General features: G+C 31.0%; 1 protein-coding gene across 4 annotated transcripts; it reads left to right on the top strand.

Moving 5' to 3' along the window:
* The first annotated feature begins 181 nt into the window (after positions 1-181).
* On the top strand, positions 182-23,802 carry Ranbp21 (exportin-5-like protein Ranbp21). 4 transcript variants are annotated; one of them, XM_074169748.1, is made up of 13 exons: positions 182-328; positions 486-773; positions 4,486-4,707; positions 6,222-6,533; positions 9,040-9,189; positions 12,757-13,142; positions 13,564-13,892; positions 14,097-14,486; positions 16,132-16,718; positions 20,631-20,754; positions 20,810-21,196; positions 23,105-23,421; positions 23,484-23,802. In XM_074169748.1, the coding sequence occupies exons 2-13, from the start codon at positions 498-500 to the stop codon at positions 23,610-23,612; spliced, it is 3,609 nt and encodes a 1,202-aa protein (XP_074025849.1). In that variant the 5' UTR covers positions 182-328; positions 486-497; the 3' UTR covers positions 23,613-23,802. The 4 variants fall into 4 exon arrangements, with proteins under 4 accessions (XP_074025849.1, XP_074025848.1, XP_074025850.1 ...); XM_074169747.1 differs by having other exon boundaries at positions 225-428; XM_074169749.1 differs by having other exon boundaries at positions 225-773; positions 20,810-21,019; positions 21,086-21,196.
* Positions 23,803-27,290: the final 3,488 nt, after the last annotated feature.

The raw sequence follows: 27,290 nt of genomic DNA, 5'->3' as shown, positions 1-27,290 counted from the left end.
ATGGATATTTACAGTATTACCTAATATAAAAAATAAATATTCAGAAAAATGCAACACCCTGTGTTTTGAAAACAATGCATTTCCAGACCTATATGTTTGAATGAATTTTTATATTAAAATTAGGCCCAGAATACGGTTTCAGTTCTTGTAAAATACTTTGCTCTATGACTCAATTATATTAACATTATCCGCTAGAGTTCGCTGATTTAGGATTTAACCTTTCAGCCAATGTGATCGGATGAAATAAGCAACCGTCCGTCAAGTCAAATTGGTTTGCACATTTTTTAACAATGTCCAATCATATGTCGTAAACAAAAACTAAATTTTCGTAAGTTTTTCAAGACATATATTCAGATCCTTAACCTACATCACACTGCCAAATTGTCTGTATTCCCCCACTTAACTGGTTCCTACGAAAAAACGGAAAGGCATGCTTGCTTCAATGTGCTCGCAATTTATGAACTGATATACATTTTTGGCCGCAGAAATAATTAGAAATGGCTGGACCAGACGTTGCTGCATTAGCAGCAGATTTAGCAAGAGCGGTCGACCTAACCCTAAGTGATGGTGCTTCACAACAGGATAGAATGAGGGCCTACCAAGCTTGTGAGAGTTTTAAAGAAACTTCACCACTGTGTGCAGAGGCAGGTCTGTACTTGGCTGCTGGTATTCAGCACTCACCTATTTCCAGACACTTTGGTTTACAACTTATGGAACACACAGTTAAATATAGGTGGACTCAAATATCGCAACAAGAAAAGCTGTTCATTAAGGTTTGCTGCTCTAAAAATTTATTTATTCTATATATGTTGCTATTCAAATTTGAGTCTATGTATGGGAATTTTTGTAAACTTTGAGAGATAAATTGTGGCACAGTTGACTATTTTAGAGGCTTGTTTCAAACTGGAGCTGGTGGTAGAGAACAGTTTTTATAACTTAGGGTCTAATTTCACATGGTTTTTTGATATTTCTGTGATTTTTACAAAAATTATGTTATTGTTATAAATTTTAATAAGTTGAGTAGGAGTATTTACTGATCTTTAATTTTCAGAATATTTGGGACATTTGAGTTTTTTTTTAATTGGCAATAGTTTAGGGTCTTATCTGAAGACAACATATAAAAATTACCCTTTAGGTGAAAACTATATTTTTTTGCTGAGTAAAATAGGATTTTACTTTATGCAAAACATCTTGTTACCAAAGATTTTAGTGCCATTTACATTTGTAGGTAGTAATATTTTTATTTCTAACAAGGGGTCAATACATTCAATAGTAATTTAATATGAGGACATAATACAATTATTCAAAAAAATATTGACAATTAATGTTTGAAATGTCTCTCTCCAGCTCTAATGCTTAGCCTTCAGCGTCAAAGACTTCTAAATGCTGGTAGATTATTTGATAGTTCATCACTTCATGATGAATTCGTTCTTGCAAATCTTGTTCCTTATTACATTCTCTTTCATATACATGTTCTTTTATCCCAAAAAAAAACAAGAGGGTTCAGATCCAGGGACGTTACTCTTTTCCATTCATCTTTTTTGTTAGGCATTTGTTAAAACTTCCCATACTTGGCTGTCAAAATGTATAAAAAATCTTGAAAAGGACCAATTGATCTTTCATTTATTTTACCAGCTCATACTGGTGCTGAAAGTGATAGTTTCTTATTGAGTTTTCTACTGCCTAGTATAAATTATGTTTGTTGAATATTCATGTGCCATTAAAATTAAACTCCCAGATTTTCTGAAAACTGAATTTTTTACAGGACATTGCATATGAAAGACCAAAAATCCTGCTACTTATGTCTGGGTCTTAAGTATGTTTTTTGTTAAAATAACAAAAATAAAATTACTTGAAAACAATAGTAAAGAATCGGACTCCATTATTGGAACGCTGCGAAGGTGTTCTAAATTAAAACAAGAAGTAGCAAATTTTAGATTCACAAATTTTTAGCTGAATCAAATATTTATTGAATGTTGAAGATATGGAAGAATATTTCTCAATGGACAGGCTCAGAAACTAGCCAACAAAGTCTGTTTCATCTCAATACTGCAAACTCTATAGCTGGCCAGGAAAGATTTACACTTGATTCACTTTTCGCCTTCAATAAATTGCCTGAACATGAAATTCAAAATATTTATTATTGAAAAAATTCATTTTTTAGGAAATAAATGAAAGAAATTGAATATTTTTTATTAATATCTACATTTTAACTAATTTTTCCTTTTTTTTTTCTCTTTGTACAAATAATTTATGTTTTATGTGTTTTTGGACAATCATATATTAATTTATAAATTATCATACAAGAGTAGTTGTACCAGCCTAAATGCTGTTTGACTATTGATATAAAATATATTATTTGTAGGTAAGAACACTTTTATTTTTGAAACACTTGTAATGTAATGCTTGTAAATGTAATAATGATGATAATAAATAATATTTTATGTGAACTTAACAATAACTGATACAATTTACAGCAAGATTTTTACTATATACCCTGCAATATTAGGTATTACCTACAGTTCAAGCAGACAATTAATTAGTTTACCTACCTGAAAAACCAAGTTTTTATAATTCACTGGGTTCTAGTAAAACCAGTTTTATTCTCAGAAATCATACATAGAATAAATGACTATTATATTGAAAATCTTGCAAAAAATTGTATCAGTTATTCTTAAAACAAATTCACCAGTTCTGTCCAATTTTATGAGCTTTTCTAATCAGAAATAAATACTTTATTGATGTCGAAAACTATCATGTCAAAATCAATTTGAATTTGTACAAATATATAGTTCATATTCTCTATAATCTTTTTCAATTTGAACCATGATTTATGAGACATCCTCTATATCATTGGACTTCTTTTTGCACTATATTTAATGTTTAACAAGGATTCTGTTTGGTATATCCAAATTCAATGCTTTTCTTGGTCGATGTAATATTTGCTGATAATGCTGATAATAATAATAGTAAGCAGATTTCTTATGGAATTCACATATCTATTGACTCAGAATATGGGCATATTTTATAAAAGTTCTCTTCTTATATTCGAAATTGAAGTTTTTGTTTCATTCATTAGGATCATCTGACCACAATTCTGGTTACTTTTGAAACATACTTATAATATTCAGTATCGTATTTGAAACGTTTATTCTAGAAACCCGTCGACTGACATTTTTGGCAAAAATAAGATTCACAGTGATTTTCAACCGTACTATATGAGTTTTTCATTGGAAAATTCGTTATCTCCATTTTGATCAATATACTAGGCAACAGTGAATTCTGAATGGTTGCTTTCTCATAAAACTTGTGGATTCTCGAAATTTGACAAAAATGGATGTAGCTAGTTTTGTATTGTCATGTAAATTAACATTTTTTTTTTGTAAAATTCTTTCATCTGTCATGCATCCGTGTGCATGGTTTTATATGATTTTATTGCAGAGAATCTTCATTAATGTTGAAGATGAAAGTTGTTTCTTGTCTATCAAAAATTTGATTAAATGAATGTTAGGGATTTCTGAAATAAACAATTCATTTATGTATTTACCTCTATTTCCAGTTTCTACATAGGGACAATGACAGACTATTCAAACATAATTTTTGTAGTGTTAACTTCTTATGGGAGGGTTAACCGCTTTGTAACGTAACGCATCAGTATGTCTGGCTTCCCTTTCTCCACACTCTATCGCGACAGAGAAGTATCTCGCATGTTAATTTGCGGACGGTCAGTCGGGCTGAAGTAGTGTTGTGAGCAATATGTCACGTCATCGTAACACGTTAAACTATTGGAGCCAAGTCTACTAATGAGAACGGAGTTATTATTACTCAGATATGGTGTTCATTCAGTAAATGATGAAAAAAGTTATTTTGGCAATTTTTCTATCCTTTGTTATGAGCTAAGGTGTCATCCAAAAAAAACTTTACATCTATACAACTTAGTTTGCACATATGATTATATTTTAGAGAACATAAAAAGAAATCTGAAACCTGTTATTTTTGGAAGTTGTGTAATTATGCCTGAAAAACTGTTTTAACGCTAAAATAAGTTGTCGAATGAAAGTAAACTCGCTTTCTCTCGCTCTCTTTATACCTATACATATTAAATATGATTATTATAAAAATCTAACCAGCAAGCACCTAATATTATTTTCTTATGTGAAACGTAGCTTAAAAATGATAATACTGATTCTGTGTATATAAATTATTAGTATCATTATTTAATCCTACAAAAGTAACAATTGGCTTTTGGTAGCTATAATATATGTACATACACAAAATATTCAATAAAAGATTTTATTAATCAATAACCTTTCCTTACATTATCATATTAATATACATAAAATATAACTATTTCAATATTAAATAGTTCAACTTAGATTAGTTTAAGTTATCACTTCTGTAAGGCGTTCCAAGACGCACACGTTTTTTTTACTTTTACTATCTGATCAATTACCCATATTTTATATTTGATTAATTTTTTTTTAGGAAAATGCAATGAAACTTCTATCTGCTGGGGGCATCAGTGACGAATCTCATATGAAAGACGCTCTCAGTCGAGTAGTTGTTGAAATGGTGAAAAGAGAATGGCCTCAGCAATGGCCTGGTTTGTTATCCGAATTGTCGGATGCCTGTTCCTGTGGAGAAACTCAAACAGAATTAGTACTGCTAGTGTTTCTACGTCTTGTTGAAGATGTAGCCCTCTTACAGGTACCTTGTGGTGTAATATTTTAATGTTAATTTCAATTAACAAATTCAATGTTAATTTTTAATTTCAATTAATGATGAGAACTTTATGCTAATGAAAAGTTATATATGATAGTTTCACAAATATCAAGAAACAAAATACGGATTACAAAATATGTATATGAGCAGTAAAGTAACACAATCAATATAAAAAACTCAATATGCACAACATCTGGGTTCCCCAGGATCACATTTGAGTCCACTACTCTTCAACATCTATATAAATGATATTTCAGAATGTTTTAAGTATTCCATGCAGTCTCTAATTGGAATGATTATCTGCTAATACAAGAAGTCTTCGACAGGTTCATGAAACACTGAAAATAATGTGCTTTACCCAAACTTTCACAAATGCTATCAAATTAAATTCCGTCAAAATAATCCATAACATTTTGGCGATAAATTAGGAAATACATATATATATATATATATATATATATATATATATATATATATATATATATATATATATATATATATATATATATATATATAATTGCAAAAAAAATATATTTTTTCTCAAGAATTTGATCTCGGCTTTTGATGTATTCAAAATTTTCACTATAGAATTGTATAATCCAACCCTATTTTGATTGTTATGCAATTTATAGTCATTTGACCAAAATAAGGTATCGGCGTTACAAAAGTTAGAGAATCGTGGAATGAGGATTATTTTACAAGTGATCAGGTATACCAATATATTAAACATGTTGATTCCGTGTTAGGAATCACACGTTAAAAGGTAAGACCTCGTTAATCCTTAGCTCGCACAAGTTTCGGCTTCTGAGGGTTGTCGTTCGTAGGGGTGCGACAGCTGGTTAACGGAAAAACAGATTTTAAACAGATTTTTTTAAACATTGCAGTGGCTGTCTGCTTTCCAGAGACTGTACGAGTTAGCAATGATTTTCATTTTCAAATTAGTACATAACTTACCTGCAACTTATTTTGAAGAATTCTGTTTATATAAATCTCAGATCCATAACCACTTAATAAGAGAGAGAGAGACACTCTCAAATATTTCACTTTCCTCCAGCTAATTTGACTAGTACGGCGAAGTCTTTCTTTTATAACGGTTTTACTGAGTATAACAAACTCTCATTTTCTTTGAAAGATTCAATAAATGTTTTTCAATTTTAAAAAACTCATCAGCTATATAAAATCTCACCCCTGATTTTTTCTGTTTTGTAATATATTAGTTATGTATATCTACATATTTAAACCATTCTGGAATCATTGCAAAATGAATATATAATAATGTATGTATATTAGGATGTCCTAAAGAAATCAATAAATATTATATGTGCACTTACATGAAACTTTTTATTAGCACATACGCTCTCAACATTCATTAAAATTAAAAATTAACTTCGATATACTCTAATGATACTTGTGAATTTATATAAATATAAGATATCTAACAATAACTGTAAATATTGATGACAGAAAGATAAAGTTGTGGTTAATATATTCTTTTCCAGACTCTAGAATCAAATCAACGTAGAAAGGACATATACCACGCACTTACGGCAAACATGGCAGTCATATTCGATTTCTTCCTGAGACTCATCGAGTTGCATGTTGGACAATTTAGAATTTTTAGTGAAACAAATGCAGTTAAAGCAAGCGCTCACGGACGAGTTGTACAAGTGGTTTTGTTAACTTTCACTGGCTTTGTAGAGTGGGTCTCTATGTCTCATATAATGGCCCAGAATGGAAGGTTACTTCAGATACTCTGTCTTTTATTAAATGACACTGCTTTTCAGTCTCCTGCAGCTGAATGCCTTTCACAAGTAAGAACTCAAGTACTTGCCACATTTGTTATTTGATTTAGCTGAATTTTCATTTTCTGAACCTAACCTAATCTCATTTTTTATATATTTGTACTCTCAGTTAAGGTACTGTTGGCGAAATGGGGTGGAAAATGGTTGTTCATGATTTTCACTGAAATTAGAACTTCTATTGGAACAGGTTGAATATTAAAATTGTGCAAAATATAAAGATTTACAACGTTTGTATGAACCATTTTTCCAACTTCCCAAAAATTTTCCGAGAAAATTTTGAATAACTGGTTTGTTTCTTGAAGTTTCTTAAGTTTTCTACCTTTCACAATCTGAAAAACAAATAAATATAGATCAACAGAGAATCTGTTCAAAAGTGTAATGAAGGGCAAACTGAAAAGTAATCTGTAAAATAAACCTTTGTAAAGTTTAATCAGTCAGATTGTGGAAGATTAGAAACCCAAAATACTTGAAGAAACATTGACTCCTCCACAAAGGATAATCTAATCAATGTTTTTGATATGCTGTACTTTTTCCAATCGAAATATTCAGTATCACATTTTATTTTGATGTATTTTTTCAAAATCGATGGTGAAATTTTTTGGTGAATTACCTACTTCCAGATGGTGCAAAAAAATAACATTACTATGAAAACATTTGTCAGAAAATACAAAAACTGAAAAAACTTTTCTTCAAATGGAATTGGCTTGAAAAAAAATGACTGCAATATCAATATATGAAAATTGATTTCCCAGATAGATGAATTAGAAAATTATATTCTAGAATTCTAGAGAAATGAAGTTATATAAGTAGTATTCATTAATTTTTCTCAGATTTCAGTGACATTGATGAAATAGAAATTTTTATATTAGAAAAATAAAGTTATATAGTACATACTTATATTTTAGAAATATACATTATTCTACAAAAAAGTTAACTGAATTAAGATACACTGTTATGAAAATTATTGATTTTCAAAAAAACAATTTTTTTTTCATATTTATCACTAGTTAAAAATATACTCAATTATGCATTAGTTTGCACCTCTCACTTCGTTTCAAAAAATCGCCTGCAATGAATGTAATATAATCTACTGAAAACCATCCAAATAAGTATAAAGATTACAATTTTTTGTATGTTGAGACAATATGGGATTAATGTCCAATAATAAAGAGATTATACTGTCCAGTTATAATGAGGAAGGATGGGAAATATTGTGATTATAACAGGAAAATTAATTGAAAGTCAATCCAAGCTAAGAGAAATAAACTAGAGTAGACTTTTAGGGATGGTATAGTATATACGAAGTCAATTCAAATGGCATAAAAACTAAATAGTTACCGAACGTCGGCAGTTTCCTTGTATGGCATGGGCGGCGTGGTATAATTACGAGGTCTAATCGTTATTTTTATGTGAGAAGTTCATATAGACTATTAATGGATTTTTCACAATTTCCATCGAAACTAGACTTCTTTATGCTGTAGGTAAAACAATATCTATAACTTCAGTGGGAACTATTTTTGTTACACAAATTTATTATTTTTTGTTTTATTCATGAAAATTACTTATTTTTACCAAATTTGAAGGAGACTTCATTCACTAAATATTTTTTTTGATGTTGAACCTGAAAAATGTCTAATGAAAATATCAATGTCTTAGAAACTGTTTTTTTTTCAAAATCAGCAGGAGTATTTTTCAATTGATATATTTTCCAGGTGACACACAAGAAAAAACAATTTAGTAATACGGATTTTTAAGAAAAAATCCATGGTAACTGCGACATCACCTGAAAATAGATAATTCAACAAAGAAAGACACTGTTAATTTTGTATAAACTGTTTTCAGCACATGGGTATCAAGTTGAAAATGAGGTATTTTAAGGGTTGACATCAGTATAAAATTTTACACTGAATAATATTACGATTTAAAAAAATTACAGAAAATTAAGGCCACAAAAAAGTGAGTTTCCACCCAATATTGTGAAACCAAATGATATTCGTAGAGGAAAATATAAAAAACAACAAAATTGTTTTTTTTTTTTTTCATTTTTCTCAAAAAATGTTAGATCATTTGGAAAAATTGTTCATGCAGAACTGTAGATTCTGATAATTCATACATCTACTTTTTTCAGTAGGAATTCTAGTTTTGGTAGAAATACTTATAATTTACCTCATTTCAACTCCTCTACCTCGAAACGACTCAAATTCATGTTTTATTTAATAAGTATGATATTTTCTATCGTTTCTAATAATGTTTATGATATTATAATATTTTTCTGTTTCTAGCATTCTAACAGGCTTCTGCACTTGTTCTAGTTGCATGACATCTATTTTGAATATCCCTTCAACTGAAAATTGATTCTAAAATGTTTATTCTTACAACAGAAAACAGATCCTAACCTAGTGCTTGTTGGGTATAGAAAAATTCGAAATTTTCATTCATAAAACATGTACATTCGCTTATAGAGTTTTTGGGTTTTATGCTAATGTCAACTTACCATTTTTAACTTTTTTCTCAGATTGTGAATCGCAAAGGAAAGGTAGAGGAAAGGAAACCCATTTTACTATTATTTAACACTGAACCAATGCAATATCTTTTGACGGCAGCTAAGAACCCCGGCAGCTTATCAGATGAGCCACATTACTTATTTAAGAAGAAATTGATACAAGTAAGTAGTTCTAAGATAAAGGTGATCAAACGTTATCAAATAATTAAGTTATTAATGAAATAAATGGCTGAAATGGGATTACCTAATATTCAGCATACATATATCAGTAAATTAATAAATATAACACAGCAGTATAAAATTACAACACAAAAGATACTTAAATCATCTAGTGTTTTTTATATACTTGTGATGCACTGTTTGGAACCTTTGGTGTAGTAATGAATATTACTGGAGTTTTTTATATGTTTAATAATAGGGCAAAATTCAGAGTATAGTTGTAGGGTGGTTTTATATACTGTTTTATTGAATGAAAATTTTTGAACAATTGTTTCTAAGAGTGGAAACTGTCAAAAATCAAGATGAAGATGAAATGTATACCTACATTAAAAACTGGAAAAACTCAATAATACATCTAATTTAAACTTCTGAAAAACCAAACCAAATAGAAGTTGTTGAAGAAAGTTTCAGTAAATACCCTAAACATTCCTCATATATTTTTTTAATATACAGTGTGACCGTCAGAATCTGATTTTATTTAATAGCTCTTCAGAAATTTAACTTTGACGTCTGCATCGATCAAAATGAAAAATAACAAAAAAGGGAAATCATGTGATATGCATTCCTCAAAATTTCAATGTTTTTATTAAAAAAATTCCAAAATTGGGTTTATTTCTCATTATTTCAAAAAAAATTTCAACTACTTCAATAACTTCGATATTTTACTCAGTTTTCGTAAATCGTAACAATGTTAAAAATATGACTTGACACTTGATGAAAATCCATAACGTGAAATGTTAATTATTCTTCGTTTTTATTACAATACAATATGAATAATTCCAACTACAAATGCATTAATTTGGGTAGTCATCGTCATAGGATGAACAATATCAACTTCGACTGAACTAAATATAGATTTTATACAACCAAAACACTAACTCATTTCATCAACTGTGATGAAATATGAAATTTTTCAATCAAAATACATTCTTCTAAATATGTCAAAAATTAGTTTGCCAATCATGAAACGCCTGAAACATGTACTAGCACTCTTACCGAAATATGGTCAATTAAAGGTGTGTTTTTCTGCTGATTTTTTGAACCTGTATAGAAATTTAATAACATCTTGAATTTCGAGTAACTTTTGCCTAGTATAAAAATGGATTACTAATATTCTTTAAATAAAATTAGGATTATTATTTATTAATGAATATTCTTACAGTATAAATTTTGTTGAAGGTATTTTTATTCATTTATTTGCTTCGCCAGTTTGAAAACACGATACATCAACATTTTAGAGTGTTAACATTTGAATTTCTTAAAGTTTTTATGAATATACAAAGTATTGACCCTAATTTCAATAAGGTAAAATTAGAACATTTCTCAAGCATTACTTTTTTCATGACTCCAACAAGTTCACTTGAGATAAAAGAGACAATACATAAAGTGTGTTCTAAAGAAGCCACTGGAATTGATGAGATAAATGGTAAGTGCTTGAGAGCTGTTAGTGATGCAGTATGTTATCCTTTGTGTCACATAATCAATGAATCATTCAGTACAGGAAAATATCCTGAAAAACTGAAAGTTTCAAAGTCAGTACCGATATATAAGAGGAAAGGTTCCAAGGAAGACATCAACAACTACAGGAATGTATGCTTACAAAGTCAACTAGCAAAAATAATCGATTATTAGTTCAATTTCCGTCTAAGGAATTTCTTGAAAAATAATTTATTGAAAGGATGTCAACATGGATTTCGGGCTGGAAAATCTACAGAATTAGCTATGAACGAATTATGTAATATGATTTATTATAACTTGAATACTAGGGAATATCCTATTGCACTATATTTTGATCGCAGTAGAGCATTCGATACTGTTAATCATGAGCTTCTATTTCAAAAATTGAACCATATTGGAGTTCGTGAAGTAGCGAATAGATGGGTTTCTTCCTATTTACAAAATAGAAGTCAGATTGTCATGATGAATTCGTTCAAATCAAAGTCAACCAATGTTTCTATGGGTGTACCACAAGGCACAATACTTGGTCTACTGCTTTTTATCATATTTATTAATGACATGATTTTATCATGTGGTTCCCCGCAAAAAACCATAATTTATGTCGACGATACAAATCATATAATATCACAAGATAATCTGGACAAAAGCATTCATCTGAGCAATGTATGCGCTGAGTAATTCTTTCAATGGTGCCTTAATAATGGATTGATTTTAAATGCTTCCAAAACATTCTTCATGGTTTTTCAACAAAAAAATATCAGCAGTAACGCAAGCTCTCTTGTTAAAATAAATCATAAGTCAATTGAGCAAGTATCAAACATAAAATTTCTGGGTGTAACAATTGATGAGAAACTGACATGGAGAACTCATATCGAAAATTTGGTAGGGAAATTGAGTAGTATCAATTTTATTATCAGACAACTGAAGGACACTGTATCTTTAGAGGTTCTCAGAACCTCTAAAGATACAGTGCATATCATGGTCTAGTGTCGTTGGCACTCACATATGGCTTGATCTTCTGGGCTGGGGTAATTCAACACATATTGCTAAAGTATTCATTGCTCAGAAGAAAATCATAAGATGCATGATGGGAGTTCGAAATAATGTATCTTGTAAAGCTTATTTCAAGTCACTGTCAATTCTAACTTTACCATCACTTTATATTTATCTTCTAATTATGAATATTAAAAAAGAGCAAGATACCTACATGAAAAGTAGTGAAATTCACCAACACCAAACACGGAATAAAAATGACATTCGCTTACCATTCTCTAGGCTTAGTGTGGGACAGAATTCTCCAAAATACCAAGGAATTCTATGTTGTAACCGTTTCAATAGGATCTTTGGTGAGATAAAAAAATTTATTTGAATTGAAGGGGTTATATTTTTAGGAGTGATTAATTTTTGGGAAAGAAAGTTTTTTGCTTTCTACCACTCCATCTGATACAAAAAAAAGGGATGAGAGAATCTTCCAAAGAAAGGAAGGAAGTAATCAATTTGAAAATAAGTAACTCTATACATGGATGTGTAGATCATGCAAAGAAGTAACTTTCAGACTTTCTTTCAGTTTGTGTCTGAAAGTTACTTCTTTGCATGATCTACACATCCATGTATAGAGTTACTTATTTTCAAATTGATTACTTCCTTCCTTTCTTTGGAAGATTCTCTCATCCCTTTTTTTTTGTATCAGATGGAGTAGTAGAATGCCAAAAACTTTCTTTCCCAAAAAATTTTAATACCTTCAAAACAACATTATTCAATTACCTCAATGAAAATACTTTTTATACAATAGAGGAGTACCTCACTGTTTGATGCACTGTCTGTGAGTTTTTCATATTTTTGTGTGAGCTCTATAATGTTTTTATGAGTTTTAATACTATATGTTTTGACTAGTCTGATAAGTTTTGTACCATCGTGTAAAAAACTTCAATGATGAATAAATTATCTGTATATATTGGAACTTCAAAACTGAAAGTTTCAATCTAGTCTCAATACCAACGTAGTATTGACTTGGAGTAAATTATTCTCTAATATTTTTTAATTTGTCATCAGGTACTAGGTGGCCTATCAACTCAGGTCTGTAATTTATGGGGTAAGGAGGGTATTTCTCGCCCAAACAACTTTTCAATGTTCTTGGAAGCTATACTAGCCTACAGTAGTCATCCAAGTCTCACTTTGACGCATTTAGCAAACCCATTGTGGAATAGTATGTTGAAGAACGATCACGTGTCTAGAGATCCAGTTTTTCAGTCATACATCTTGCAATGGATCCAGTTCACCGCCCCAAAAATCATCAAGTTTAGCTATCCTGTAGGAAGAAGTCCTTCGGGTAACGAAATCACTGAAAGCGCATTGTATGCAAAGCTGGATTTTGACAGCGAGGAAGAATTTTCAGCATACTTTTATAGATGTAGGTCGGATATGTTGGATTCGTTCAGGTAAGATTAGATGTGATAAAGGTAAAAAATTTTAAAAAAAATCAGTTATAAACAATAGTTATCCAGTGATGAATGAGAAGGACAGTAATGAAATTCCTTAAATTTAATACTCAAAACAATACACTCACAAGAATTTTCCTTTTTTAAAATCTAGATTGCGAGGTAGTAATTTTTTTTGTATTAATGGGTCGAAATTCTTCACACTGGTCCTATTTTTTTTTTATTGAGACAGTCATCAATAATTACAATGATTTTCAATTCAAATAAGTCAAACGTTTTGAATTCTTCAAATTTTGTTTTAATTCGGTCAATATTATCTAAAATTTCGTTAATATCCCAACTTTTCTGGATTGTGTCTGATTGCACTTCTAGTCATTGCTTGTCTGAAATTATTATTTTATGTTTGTTTTTCAATTTTCAGACAAGCTACCGTAGTTGCTCCTCTGGTGACATTCAACTACGTTGAGCAATGGCTGATGAAATGTCTGGGAGTGCCAAACTTAACGAATGGTCTTACATTATCTGATCCCTTCTATCAGGAATGGGATGCTCTAGCTAATTTCCTTGAAAGTATTTTGAGCAGAGTATTGCAAGCTACAGAAAGACCTTCCATTGCCTCTGGTTTGAGATTACTCCAGTTATGTCTGGCATATCAGCCTGCTGATCCAATGATATTGTCAACTCTGCTAACATGTATATCAGCCTTGTTCGTATTTCTTAGTATGTCTACCGGTCAGATGGCACCTCAAGGTGAGTGGACTTATTTATACTTAGTGAACATTCTCAAATTAGGATTTGCATTAATGAGTTTTGAATACGTCTGTGAAACTATACAAAAGCAAATGTGACATATGATTGAATAGTAGCGATCACATTATTTCAATAGGAGGCTTCTCATTATGTCATTATTCTACTTATTTAAACATTGTCAAACTAATAAAATATTTTTTCTAGTAAATTCAGTAGCAGCTTCGGGTGCAGCGCTACTTCCCCAAGTCTTGGAGAAAATTTTCGCAACATTAGTCTACACTCCAGAAGGCCAAACTATAAGTACCAGGTCTCGGGCAGTGAAAAATGTTAGACGTCATGCGGCATCTCTTATGGTAAAAATTGGCAACAAATACCCTCTTCTATTACTGCCAGTATTTGATCAAATTAGAGCGACCGTAGAGAATCTTTCTAGAACTGACGGGCCGGCTAATCTGAGCAGTCTTGAAAAAGTGACATTACAGGAAGCTTTGTTACTAATTTCAAATCATTTTGGAGACTATGATAGGCAGAGTACCTTTGTTGGAGAGATGTTGAGGGAGGCGAATGGCCAGTTTCTTGAAATCGTTAATTCAGGTGAGTTTTATTTGAATTAAATATTGCCTATACTTTATATTGTGAGAGTTAGATAAAAAATTTCTTGGTGAATTCTTGCTGATAAAGTTAAGAGATCAAGTATTATATATAAACCTGTGTATGACTGCAAATATAAAACATATAACAATATAAAAACTAAAAAATAAAATGAAAGACAAAAATTATATATAGACTACAACAAATGAAACAGTCATCATTTGAAACATTTCTTCATAACGTTTCTCCAAGAATGAATATTTCACTGTTTTCCTGAATTGTTTATATATAGTTATAGTTCCTCCTTTTCTTGGACTTGTCCAAGAAAAGGTAATTCAGTATGAAAAAATCAAAACTGTAAAAGATACACAGTTAATTACATCAAGGAAAATATGTCCATTTTAGAGCTTACCTATTTGAGTGATGTTTGGAAATATAGAAAATGATGGTTAATTCATGAGATATTTGAAAAGAGCAAAAATTGGCCAATAACATTTAAAATTTTTTCTGGCGTTATTAAAGGAGATATTTATAAATTTTTAATCCGACGCTTTTTGTCTGAGAAACCACCAATTTTACTTTTTAGTAAGTTAGGCTTTATGCCGACAACTTCACTAATATATCACACGTAATCAAAATATCCTAAATTTTGAAACGTTTTGCAAATAAACTTTTTCCCTAATTTAACCAACTTTGTATCTTGTACAATTTCTGATTTTCCATAGTGATTCTCCCTATCTTGAACACACTGTATTCCTTTTTTTTGGAATCAAATATAATGGATTTTTTACTTGAGCTATGTTGGTATTAGCAATGATATGTGGTCATTCTGTCTTTGGTTTTAGTTACTTGTGGAAACAATCTGGAACCACATTTTCCAAGTACCCTGCACTTGCCAAAAAAGTCCCATTTTTCTTCAACAATTTATTAAAATTGCAATAAAGCAATTCATCAATCAGTCAGACCCTCAGGGATCAGTTCTGGGCCCGATTCCTTCTATTATAAATATAATTACTGTTTATTGCCTAATAGGATTCATTTATTTACAGGACATTAAAAATAAGTACAATATTCAATTAAATAATAGCAAAACTAATATTAATAACAATAATGTATAATATATAATATATTAGTATATAATAATATTGAAAACCTTAAGGAAAACCATTAAAATAATGATTAGAAGAAGAAAGATAATCAGTGTAATAATTAATGGAAAATAACAGATCTCTTGGCGGAAAGAAGACTACACTATTAAGGAATATTTTTCACTTGAAATTTTGTCTTTTCATGATATTTCCCAATTATCATTTTTTTTTAACTTGTGATGTGTACTTGTATTTATTATTTTCCAATTTCAGCTTAAAAACATTTAATTTTTCATTTCTAGCTTAAAATTTTCAATTTTTATCGATTTTTTTTAATCATTAAATGAAATGTCGAGTGAACAAATTTATGAAATATTGTATTTTTTTTTAAATTGGTGAATCATAACAATCTCAAATTGTTTTACTAAGTGTCAGTTATCTGCGAGCCTACAAGAATCGCAACTAGTGATTATCTTTTATCCTCATTTTACAGTTTATTGAGGCTTAGTGACTTTTTGATGATGAATGAAAATTTGCTCGATCAATCAATTATATTTCAGGTGCTTTCAGAGGTGCCCCAGAATTCATCAGATTTGTTGGACTGGACAAACCTCCGGTTCCTACGAACATGGAAGATGATTGCGGCCAAAACCGAAGCAACATTATCCTTTGCGTGAACCTTCTCTTAGGAGCTATTAAACGTTGTGCCTGGCCGGATGATCCGGAAAGGGCTACCCGCGGAGGATTTGTAGTTTCTCTCACAGAATCGGGTAATCCAGTTTGTCGAAATCCTGCCGCCCCCCACATCGTTCCTCTCTTGCCCCATATTCTCTCTCTCCTCAAAATCTTCAATGAACTTTTCACGCCTGTAGCCCAAAATCTCATACATAGCAGTTACAAGGGTTGTTTGGCGATGCAGGAAACTGAAAAAATGAATCTGTTAGGGCTGATCGGACATTCCGTATCTGAGGTTAGTGAAACGCAGGTTGTTCAGAGCCCCCTTGAAAGGATGCAGAGGTTCCTGTCGGGATTGCATGAGAGCTGTTATCATATGATGGGTTCTCTCGGGCCTTCTCTTGGAAGAGATTTGTACAATATTCCCGATCTTGGATTGGCTATTGTTAACAGTGTCCTGTCTCACATGCAAGTAAGTGATTGTTTCCTTTGACCACTAAACTTCAATTTACTTTTTCATCAATAGAATTTGAAATAGTTCAACTTTTTCACATATTAAACAAAATATGTGCAAAAAGTATTTTAGGCTTTGAAGAAGAAAAAATGAACAGCATTAAAATAGGTATTGAAGAAAGAAATGGTCTGAATTTTTGTAGTGGCCCTTTTATTGGGAAAATTGAACACAAAAGTTGTATAAAATTAAATATCTACAACCAGGGATCACACGTTAAAAGGTAAGACCTTGTTCATCTTTAGCTCGCACAAGTATTTGCGTCTGAGGGTTTTCGTTCTTTGAGAGTGACGGAAACACAAGTTTCAACAGATTTCAACCATTTTCCAAATACCCTGAAATTTTCTGAAAAAGTAGAAAAATCGTTTTGTTTTCAAATTTTAACCCTTCGACAATCATTTGTTTTTCACAACGTGTGGTGATAACTTTCTTTTTGACATCTAAATATGCCAGTAGTATTTTTTGGTTGAATTTCCATAGAAAATTTGTCAAATAATAGAAATAACTGAAAAAACCTTGTTTAAATACAAACATTATCTAGTTAATTCATTTGATTTCAGTTTAAATCTCTGACGTAGAGGGTATTGTTACATTAGTGAACGAGGTAATTGAAAATCATTACAGTGTCAGATTCTGCAAAAAAAAAATTAAAATGATAAGGTTTCTCAGTATCAAATATTAGAGTTCAATTTTGACTAAGAAAATTTGACTGCCACTACTACTCCTAATACGACAAAATGTCTAATGATTCCCTTTGTTTTATCTTTGTTTCAAGAACCTACTTGTTTATCTGAAATAGAGGATATAATTGATAAACTCAATTCTAATAAAGCATCTGAATTTGAGAAAATATCTGCAAAAATTGTAAAAACAGTTTGAGTGGAATAATTCCATACAAAATGAAAGTTGCAAAGGTTCTGCCCATATACAAAAGTAAGAAAAAATTGGACCAATTATCTGTGCTTCCAGTTTTTGCAAAAATATTAAGAGAAATTGATACATAGAAGGCTATTGAAATCTTGAAAATAACCTTCTATATAAAGCTGAATATGGTTTTCGCAGATCTTATGACACATAGATAGTGCTATGGAGGTAGTGTCTCAAACTTGAATGGAAAGTTATAAAAATAAAGATGTTTCTTCGGTCTCGATTTGTGAAAAATTTTTTGATTCAGTTAACTAGTATATTGTTGAAAAAATTATCCAATATTGGAATCAGAGGTAATCTTGAATGGTTTCAAATTTTTTGGATGTTAGAAGACAATATGTTTATATAGGTAAAAAGCTCTCTCTTGGACTTGTTTTTTCTTATTTATAATTATTCTCTACACAATTTCCAATTGAATGGTATAATCAAATTATTTACTGATGATATTACTACTATATATTTCTTAGACAGTTATACATAACAATAACAATGTTAACTTTGAAAAAAAAAATTTTCAGCACCACGTGCTTAAAAGGTGTATTTTACAAGTTCTATATCAAAGTGAGATGTTATTTTGGATATTTTGATTCAAATTAATTACATCATATTAATAACTCGAAAAATTCCACTAATATAGTGAAAAACATATGAGTTTTCTTTGAGGAAGTAATCAAAAACCAGTATCCAGATTTTCAATTTTTTTTCATAAAATTTTTGTTTATGTAAAAGAAGTATTGATACAACTACAACTTTTGTATTCATTTTTTCAATAGAATATTTAAATTCACTAGAAATCATTAAAAAAACGTTATCTCCTTATTGAATTCAAATATTCAATTAATTTTTCTATTATATGTACAATATTTTCTACGTTTTCTATTAATTTTAATTTTGTTATAAATTTTTCCCTTTCTTGAGTTTTTAACAGGCGTCTGCACTGATGCTATATTCCTATAAATATCGATTAAAATCAATTTATGACCACATAATATACTGAGACAGAGAAAAGAAAATTATTGAATTATTATTAGATTTATTGGGTCTATTGACTCATCTTTAAATTGAGTATGATACCTAATATATTTGATAGTATAATTACAGACTTCACCCAAATATTCAAATTAGACTTTAATCCGAAAAATCAATAGAACTAAATTAAGTGAATTAGTTGGATTACCTGTGGAGTGGTTTGGACACTGTTTTTCAGGTGGATTCTATATACACAAATTTTTTCAAGGCGTTCGACAAGGTTATCCTTCAAATGTCCTCCTGGGCAGATTACATTCTCATCCGAACGTGAAATACAAACATTATCCTCTTATTATTTATTATGGAAACAGCACGTCTGTTACATGAAACCAAAAGTCAATATTACTCAGAAAATACACTTTTTGGCAGATAGTCTATTCTACCTATAACCACACCTAGCTTGGTGAAAAAGTCGTTCATAAAAAGTGGTTACTCAAGTTACAGTAGAGAGTTTATAAAACCCCAACAAGTGTTTCGCTATATGAAAGCTTTCTCAGGCCTTTTCATAGTCGTACTGTCTACTGGAAATCTCACAATAAAGTGTTACTCAAATACGTTATGGGTTTTCATCAAGTATCAGCTAATCATCGCAAAACTCTGTCCTTTCATGGGTCTCTTCAATATTGGGAGCAGGAAAATGTCGCAGGAGGCTAAATCTGGTGAAAACGGTGGCTGAGGCATGATAAAGGTGTTGCTTTTGGCCAAAAAATTACAAACAAGCAATAACGAGTGATCAGGTGCATTATTGTGATGCAGAAGCCATGTATTGGTTTTCCACAATACTGAACGTTTTCTTCGTATTGCTTTTCGCAAGCCGCGCATAACTTCAAGGTAATACTCCTTTTTAACCATACGACCATGTGGTAAGAACTCCTGATGCACTACGCCACGGTAATCGAAAAAACAGTGAGCAAAACCTTGACATTTGATCGAACTTGGCGTGCCTTTTTGGGTTTTGACTCTGCTGGGCTCTTCCATTGGGATGATTGGACTTTGGTTTCGATTTCATAACCATGTACCCATGATTTGTTACCAGTTATGATCCTTTTAAGCATATCTGGATCGCCTTTGACATAATTCAACAATTTCTAAGCGATTGACGGGTTTTTTGGTTAAAATTCAGCAATTTCAAAAGGAGCTTCATGTCCAAAATTTACAAAAAAAATATATATATTCGAGACGAGTGTACTCACATAAAATAAACGTTAATCGAATGGACGTAGCCCGTGAAATTTGAACATTTTGCAAATTCTTCCATTTCAAAAAAAAACTTTCAGTTTGTTCTCATCAAAACACTTCTTCAAATTCCAGTTCGGAAAAAATTGTTTATAATAGAATCAATATATATAATTCGCTTCTTCAAAATTCGAAAAAAAATTTAAATGGATGCTTGATCAAAAAATATTTGAAAATATATTTTCTGATGTAAAAGTGAAGTAAAATGATTTTTTTCAGCATTTCTTATTTTTGATTTACCCATTTAATGAATACATTTTTTCTTTTAAATTTAAGTTGCATATTTCCAACATAAGCTGAAAGAGTTTCTTGTGAGTTGTTATTGAGTTTTAATGTTATATTCAGTGTCATGTTAATATAATACAATATTCCTTGCATAAAAAACAGCTCGCAATATTCCAGATTTGTTGACATAATTTTTTTATTTTCCAATTTTGTCTATTTTAACCAAAAAAAGTATATTTTACCATCATCGAGGTAGTCATGCTGTCTTTTTGATTTTTCTCGTATTTTATTAAAAATGGCAAGTTACAATGCCACCCTAACTTTCAATCCATACTGGAGTATCTAACACAAGTTTCACATAACTCCATTCTCAGCACTGGTCGAACTATACCACACACAACTTCATCTCCTCTATTGTTGAAACAATAAATAATAACAAAATATATTTTCTTACAGTATATACCAGACTACAAAGTGAGACCTATTATCAGGGTTTATCTGAAACAGTTCATTTTTTCTTGCCCAGCTCCATTTTACGAAGCAGTAGTGTTACCTATAATGGCACACCTCGCTCCGATAAGTAAGTTATTCAGACTAAAAATCGGCTAATTGTTCTCAATCACGAATTTTCACAGTTTCCTCTAGGTTGAACACGAAATGGCAACAGGTGATAGAGTTCCGGAACCGAGAAGCACAAGAAGACAACGCCGATACTCAAGAGGTGCTGGAAGATATTCTTACCCGAGCCCTGACCAGAGAATACTTGGATTTACTCAAGGTAGCTCTAGTCGGAGGTAGCGTAACGCCAGAATCCAACTCTGAGACAATGGAAACCGAAGATCACAGTATGGATTCTCCTACTCCTCCTTCAACACGTTCAAATATCACAAACGAAGTTATTTCTGATTTAGGTTTAATTTTGCTGAGGAGTGAGAAAACATGTCATTCCATTGTACTGACCGTTCTGGGTGCCCTATCTTGGATCGACAGTAACGCTTCGTTGAAAGCCACAGCCCTAACAGGTAATTCATTTGAAATATTTCTATTAGGTCATTCAAAACTGTTCTGTTTTGCAATTCAGGCTGAGCCTGTTGATATATGGCTCATTATGAGCATGCAAAATAAATTAGAGCGATTAATCTTGAGTATATACTGGTAGATATACGAGTAAGAAAAATGAGTTTAAAATAATTTTTTTGTTTGCTATTTCAAATAAAACAATAATCGTTGAATTATCTCAAAATGTATTTGTCCATTTTTTAACTTTGGTTGGAATCGGTGTTTACATCTTCAAAGATTTTTTATGAAGAATTACGTGAACGCGATTATGTGTATACAAGGTAGGTCAGAGTGTCTAAATAGGCTTGTTTCATGCTATTGAAAATGATACTGGTTTGCTTATAGGCTTATCGAGTTAGGAGTATAGTACTTATCAAGTCTAATCGGTCCCAATACCCCTTTATATTTGCAGAAAAAAAAAATTCGAGAAGCAAGAGTTTAAATTGGCCGCGTGTCTATTGACCAATAAAATTGATTGTGTCTACAGCGGTGTTGTCAAGTGTCAATTATTTCAACAAAAATACGAAGTTATGAAACATTATGAGTACATTGTCTCATACATTCAAGAGAAATAGCTGACTGGATGGCAATATGGCTAATATATAACATTGAATTTCTTATTTTTGGTGGGTGGCATGAATGCATAATTGATTTATTTGATTGGGGTTCATGAGCCTTCGAGAACCATTTAAAAATATAGTTCGTTAAATTCTATTCAGAACCATGGTTTTCGAGTACATTTTATTTCATATGGAGAATTTTTTCATGAATTTAAACGGTAATGGGTTTATATACACTTCCATTATTAAACTTTTTGTGATATCAACATGAAAATGTCTACTGCCAGAGATATTTCAAAAATAACGTTTTTAGTGCATTTTGTGTTATTTGGATCCCGTGTATAATTAATTCTCCCTTCCAATGTATTTCTTACACTTTCTTCTTAGATTTAGTTGTAGGAAGTGTGTGTGATTTTACTTTGAATCACGAATGAATCATAAACTGTTTATACGCTCCGTGAATTTTACAATTTGGCAATGTTCATTATTTGTATTGTTCATATTGGTCAATCGAACAAGAAGCGGGACTAGGCCCGTGACGTCACGGGCCTAGAAAATCCGATTTTTAATAATTAATCACGGGAAAACAACGCTATTTAGAGAGCTGAAACAAAGTACACTATTTTTCAACTTTAAATTACTACCAAATGAACTGTAGACCAAAAATCATGAAACAAACCCATTTTAATGATCAAAAATAAGAGATTAGGTTAGAATATATTTGTAACAGTATGAAGGGAATCAAAAATATGAACAACTTGACCAAATTATAGTTCCATCCGGTGTATTTCTATAGAAGGCGTGAGTGAACCTGGCAGAAATGGGTTGGAAGAGGTTTTGTTAATAAGGAAGTGGATGTTAGATATGTTGTTTATATCAATCAAGTTTTTGAAAAAATATTGAAAACACATCTTTAAAGAACTCCACAAAATATGCAATTTATATTTGATGAATAACATTATCGTAGTTTTGTAAATATTCAAGTGAAAATCTCACATTAAAGGGTGTTTTTCTCAATATCTGAAGTATAGTGTGTAATCCAATTATATCTTCAGGAGTTTTGATTTTTTTTTTCATTAAGTATATAATGAATTGTTACATGTACTTTGTGTGAATCATGGTGTTTCAATAAAAAAAACTAGATGATAATGGGCAATTAATTATATTTATGAACATGAGAAAGTTTCTACAGACAGTTACTCAAAAAAGTATTACTTAAAAAGCCATACTGATACTTACTTGTTCTTTGGCTATCATAATGATTCACCTCATATATTTCATGATTTGATGATAATATGAAACATCTTTCAGGTCCTATTGTTAGGCAACTCTCCTCTGACAAGTCTTTGAATGGAGAAGTAGCGACACATATCATGGCAGCAGTTCTTAACGCCTTAACCCTTCATGGCCAACACGAAGCCAATCAGGGGTCGTTACTAACACTTGGGGCCCAAATCTACGAAATGCTACGACCGGCATTCATTGAAGTTCTAGCTGTTATGCAACAAATACCTGGAGTGAATCCTGTCGACTTGCAGAAGCTGGATGAGAGAATTTCTGGTACTACAAGTAAAGGCAATAAGGTCGAGAAAGTAAAGAAGGATCTTTTCAAGAAGATCACTGGAAATGTAAGTTTTTTTTATTTTTGAAGACCCACCATGTATCATACAAGTTTTTGTTTTCATTTCAGCTAATTGGCAGAAGTGTTGGACAGTTGTTTAAGAAAGAAGTGAAAATCCATGATCTGCCCCGGTTAGCTTTACCAAAAAAATCCGATAATAATGAGGTTATTGTGTCGTTGAGAAATATTTTCAGTTAGTAGTAACTTTTGGCTGTTATTTATGTATTTAAATAATTATGAATCTGTGCAACATTCCTTGTTGTTCAAATCTTTTGACTGGTACGATTTATTGAATGAATTTATATTAATTGCATTATTTTGTATATAATTTTGTTAGCTTTAATATATTTAATTTTATTTTGTTTGATAGTAAATCAATTTCCCTCTACTACTGTTTGTTTTATTTAATCTTTGTGCAACAGCAAAATTGAAAAGGAAATAACACACAGCTTCTATTTGCAAGAATGCACAGAATATTTATCAATAATAACCCTCCAATAACTTAGTAGCTCACATATTATTAAGTGATTTTATTGAAAAGTTTTAGATGATTGTGAAATCCAATTGCCTGTGTTTTGAACTTTCGGAATAAAGTAAGTTATTGCGGCACCAAAATGACAAAGTGTTCAAAATATCGTTGCAAGAATCGAACATTTCGTTAGATCTCTACAAATTTGAATTGAAGAGGTTATATTTTTAGGAGTGATTGATTTTTGGGAAAGAAAGTTTTTGGCTTTCTACTACTCCATCTTGATACAAAAAAAGGATGAGGGAATCTTCCAAAGAAAGGAAGTAATCAATTTGAAAATAAGTAACTCTATTTATGGATGTGTAGATCATGTAAAGAAGGAGGACTTTCTTTCAGACACAAACTGAAAGAAAGTCCTCCTGAAACAGCTACTTTCATATAAACATTGAATTACACGAAAGAAAAAAATTCTTTCGAAACAAATACTTCTATATGAACAGTGAATTATACAGAAAATACTTTTCTCTACTCAGTTTGTATTTCAAACATTCGTTGTGGAATAAAAATCAGATACTTATTTTCAAATTGATTACTTCCTTCCTTTCTTTGGAAGATTCCCTCATCCTTTTTTTGTAACAAGATGGTAGTAGAAAGCCAAAAACTTTCTTTCCCAAAAATCTCTAAAAAATTTTTGACGAATCATCAACATACCTTTCAAAAGGCGTAGTCTCTGCAAGTTATTGGTAAATGACAAAAACAAAAAATATGTCTTGGCTCTGATCCCTACGGAACTCCTTCGTTGACACTTAATTACATAGATATTTTATACTTATGCGAGAACAGCTTTCAGCTGTTATATATTGTTTTCAATCATAAAAGACCTAACTCACTTCAGAGCTGATCTGTAATTTTTTGGTAGTAAAGTGGTTCGAAACGGATTTCATGTTAACACAGTCGAATTTCTGAGGTGACAATATTACAAACAAGCTTCACCAATTGAGCTACAAATTGATCTACCACCCATCATATTCGCCAGATCTAGTTCTCTGCAAATTTTTTCTATTCTCACTTAATTATTTTGAATGCTTCAATATATGTAAGGATGTACTTTTTTAGTTTAGCCCAGAGCGTAAATAGATTTGATTGATTGATAGATAGTATGTTTATTGTTTAAGAATAAAATTCTTGTTACAAACACAATGTCATAAATAAATATTAATATAAACATGAGTATAAGATTGATGTATAAAATTTAAATGATTTATATACAATATAAACTATATATACATACATATGCAAAGGTTACATGACAAGAACTGGGACAACAAATAAAAATATGTTTTTCACACACAGTACAATCGCAATTTTCACACATTCTAAATTAGAAGGCATCTTCAAAATATTCTTGTAGGTCATAATAGGCTTTATCACTTAATAGTTTTGTACATTTCTTTCTGAATATGATACAAGAAGTCTCTTTCATTCCATTGAGAAGTTTATTGTTTTGCTGGAATTCAATGATAAAAAATTCAAGTCAAACCAATTCTTCACTTTTTTCATGTCTCGGCACATTTTTTTATGCAATCTGTTTTTGTCCTAGTCATGTCACACTATAGTTGTGTCGTCAGCAAATAAGGTAAAGCTTCCTGTAATCGATATGTTGGTTAAATCATTAATATATAGCCTAACACAGAGCCTTGAGGTACTCCACAATTTATCTCTCCAATGTCCGAGTTGGATGACGTTCTTACAAATTGTTTTCTATCAGAAAGGTATGAACTAATCCAAATATGACTGTTGTCCCTAAAACCATATCTTGTGAGTTTCCGAATCAATATGCTGTGATTGACACAGTCAAACACTTTGGATGAGTCACAAAGCACTGCTGCAGTGGCTTTCCCACTGTTGATTTCATTATACACCAATTGCAATACTGTTGATATAGCTCCACTTGTACTCTTGAAATTCTGAAAGCCATACTGATGTGCACTCAATATCCCATTATTGGTTAAAAATTCCCATATTCTTTTTTTACTAATTTTTTAATTATTTTTGCTAAGGTTGGGATGAGGGATATAGGCCTAAAGTTTGCTGGGTCTTCATTGTTGCCGCCTTTATGTAGAGGAATGACAACCGAAGTTTTGAGAATTGAAGGAAATGTTCCTTGCTCGAAGGAGTTGTTAATCAGTTCAACAAGTATATTGAGCGCAGTCTCAAGAAGACTTTCGAGAATTTTAATAGTGGAATAGACCAGAAAAACCTCCTCTATAACTGAAATTCCGTTAGTTTTGAATAATTGCTGAATTTATTTATAGGTTATGTCATTATGGTAACTTTGTATTTTAATACCTGAGTTGATATTTTTTTATATTCATTTTTATTGTTCAGTATCAGGACTTGGATTTTTTTTTCACAACGTTTGAAATTATAATATTCCAATTTTTAATAGTTAATTTACAGTTTTAGTTACAGTAAGTACCTACTCAACTCGATTATTTGATGAGATTTTCTAAGGTATTCTGTAAATATAACTGTATAATTCCGACATTTTTGGAGAATTTCCCTGAACAAATTCATTCGACTGGTTTGAATAAATGTAGGTACGAAACCATTATCAAAATGGGTGGAAAAAAATACGGGGACCGAGAGAGTGATGGGTAATTAGTTAGGGAATTCGAAACTCGAGCCAGGCGAGAATAGTGTCCGACCGAAAGTTCGGTTTCGGTTTTGGTCGAGTTTTCAGCAAAAAAACGGGTTTCAGTTTAGTTTCGGTTTCGTCGGCAAACCTGCCGAAACCGAAACTGCATTCGGGAGTTTTCGCGCTGTGATCGGTCATGTTCGGCACGTTGAATTTCATACAAGCGACGAAGACATTTTGCCGTGTCCACGTGCCTAATTATTTCGTGACTCGTGACTCACATTGTGATTTACTTTGTTTATTACATAAATATTAAGTACCTATAATTGTGATATTAGGTAACAACTTAAATAAGTAATTTTATGTTTGATATTTTTAAAGAACCAATTATAATATTCAAAAAAAGAATCTATACCTACCTACCTACTCAAATAATTACCTCACCTATTTTAAGTATTTTTGAGGCGCAATTAATATTTTTTCTTAAACTAGGAGTTGTTATGTTGATTTGTTGATCATCAATTAGTAAAAATGTCGAAGACTGCATAACGTTGTGATTTAAAGATAAAAAAAATAAAGACTGACTGATTATAATAACGTTTTCTTTATTTTTCCCCCAAAACAGAATCCTTGTACATATACGATTGAGTTTACGAAAGAATACACATGCATCATCAAATTGGAATAAAAACCAATTTTTATATAGTAAAAAAGGAAGATAGAATAGCATTTAATCACAAAAGCTCTTGTTTGTATGATATCTTTTCAG

This window comes from Leptinotarsa decemlineata, unplaced genomic scaffold, assembly GCF_025532065.1.
Source record: "Leptinotarsa decemlineata unplaced genomic scaffold, Ldec_3_MD MMD2_P_RNA_scaffold_6, whole genome shotgun sequence".
Taxonomy (NCBI): domain Eukaryota; kingdom Metazoa; phylum Arthropoda; class Insecta; order Coleoptera; family Chrysomelidae; genus Leptinotarsa; species Leptinotarsa decemlineata.
Note: the sequence above shows the minus strand (reverse complement) of the source record. Positions and strands in the feature narration are given on the sequence as shown.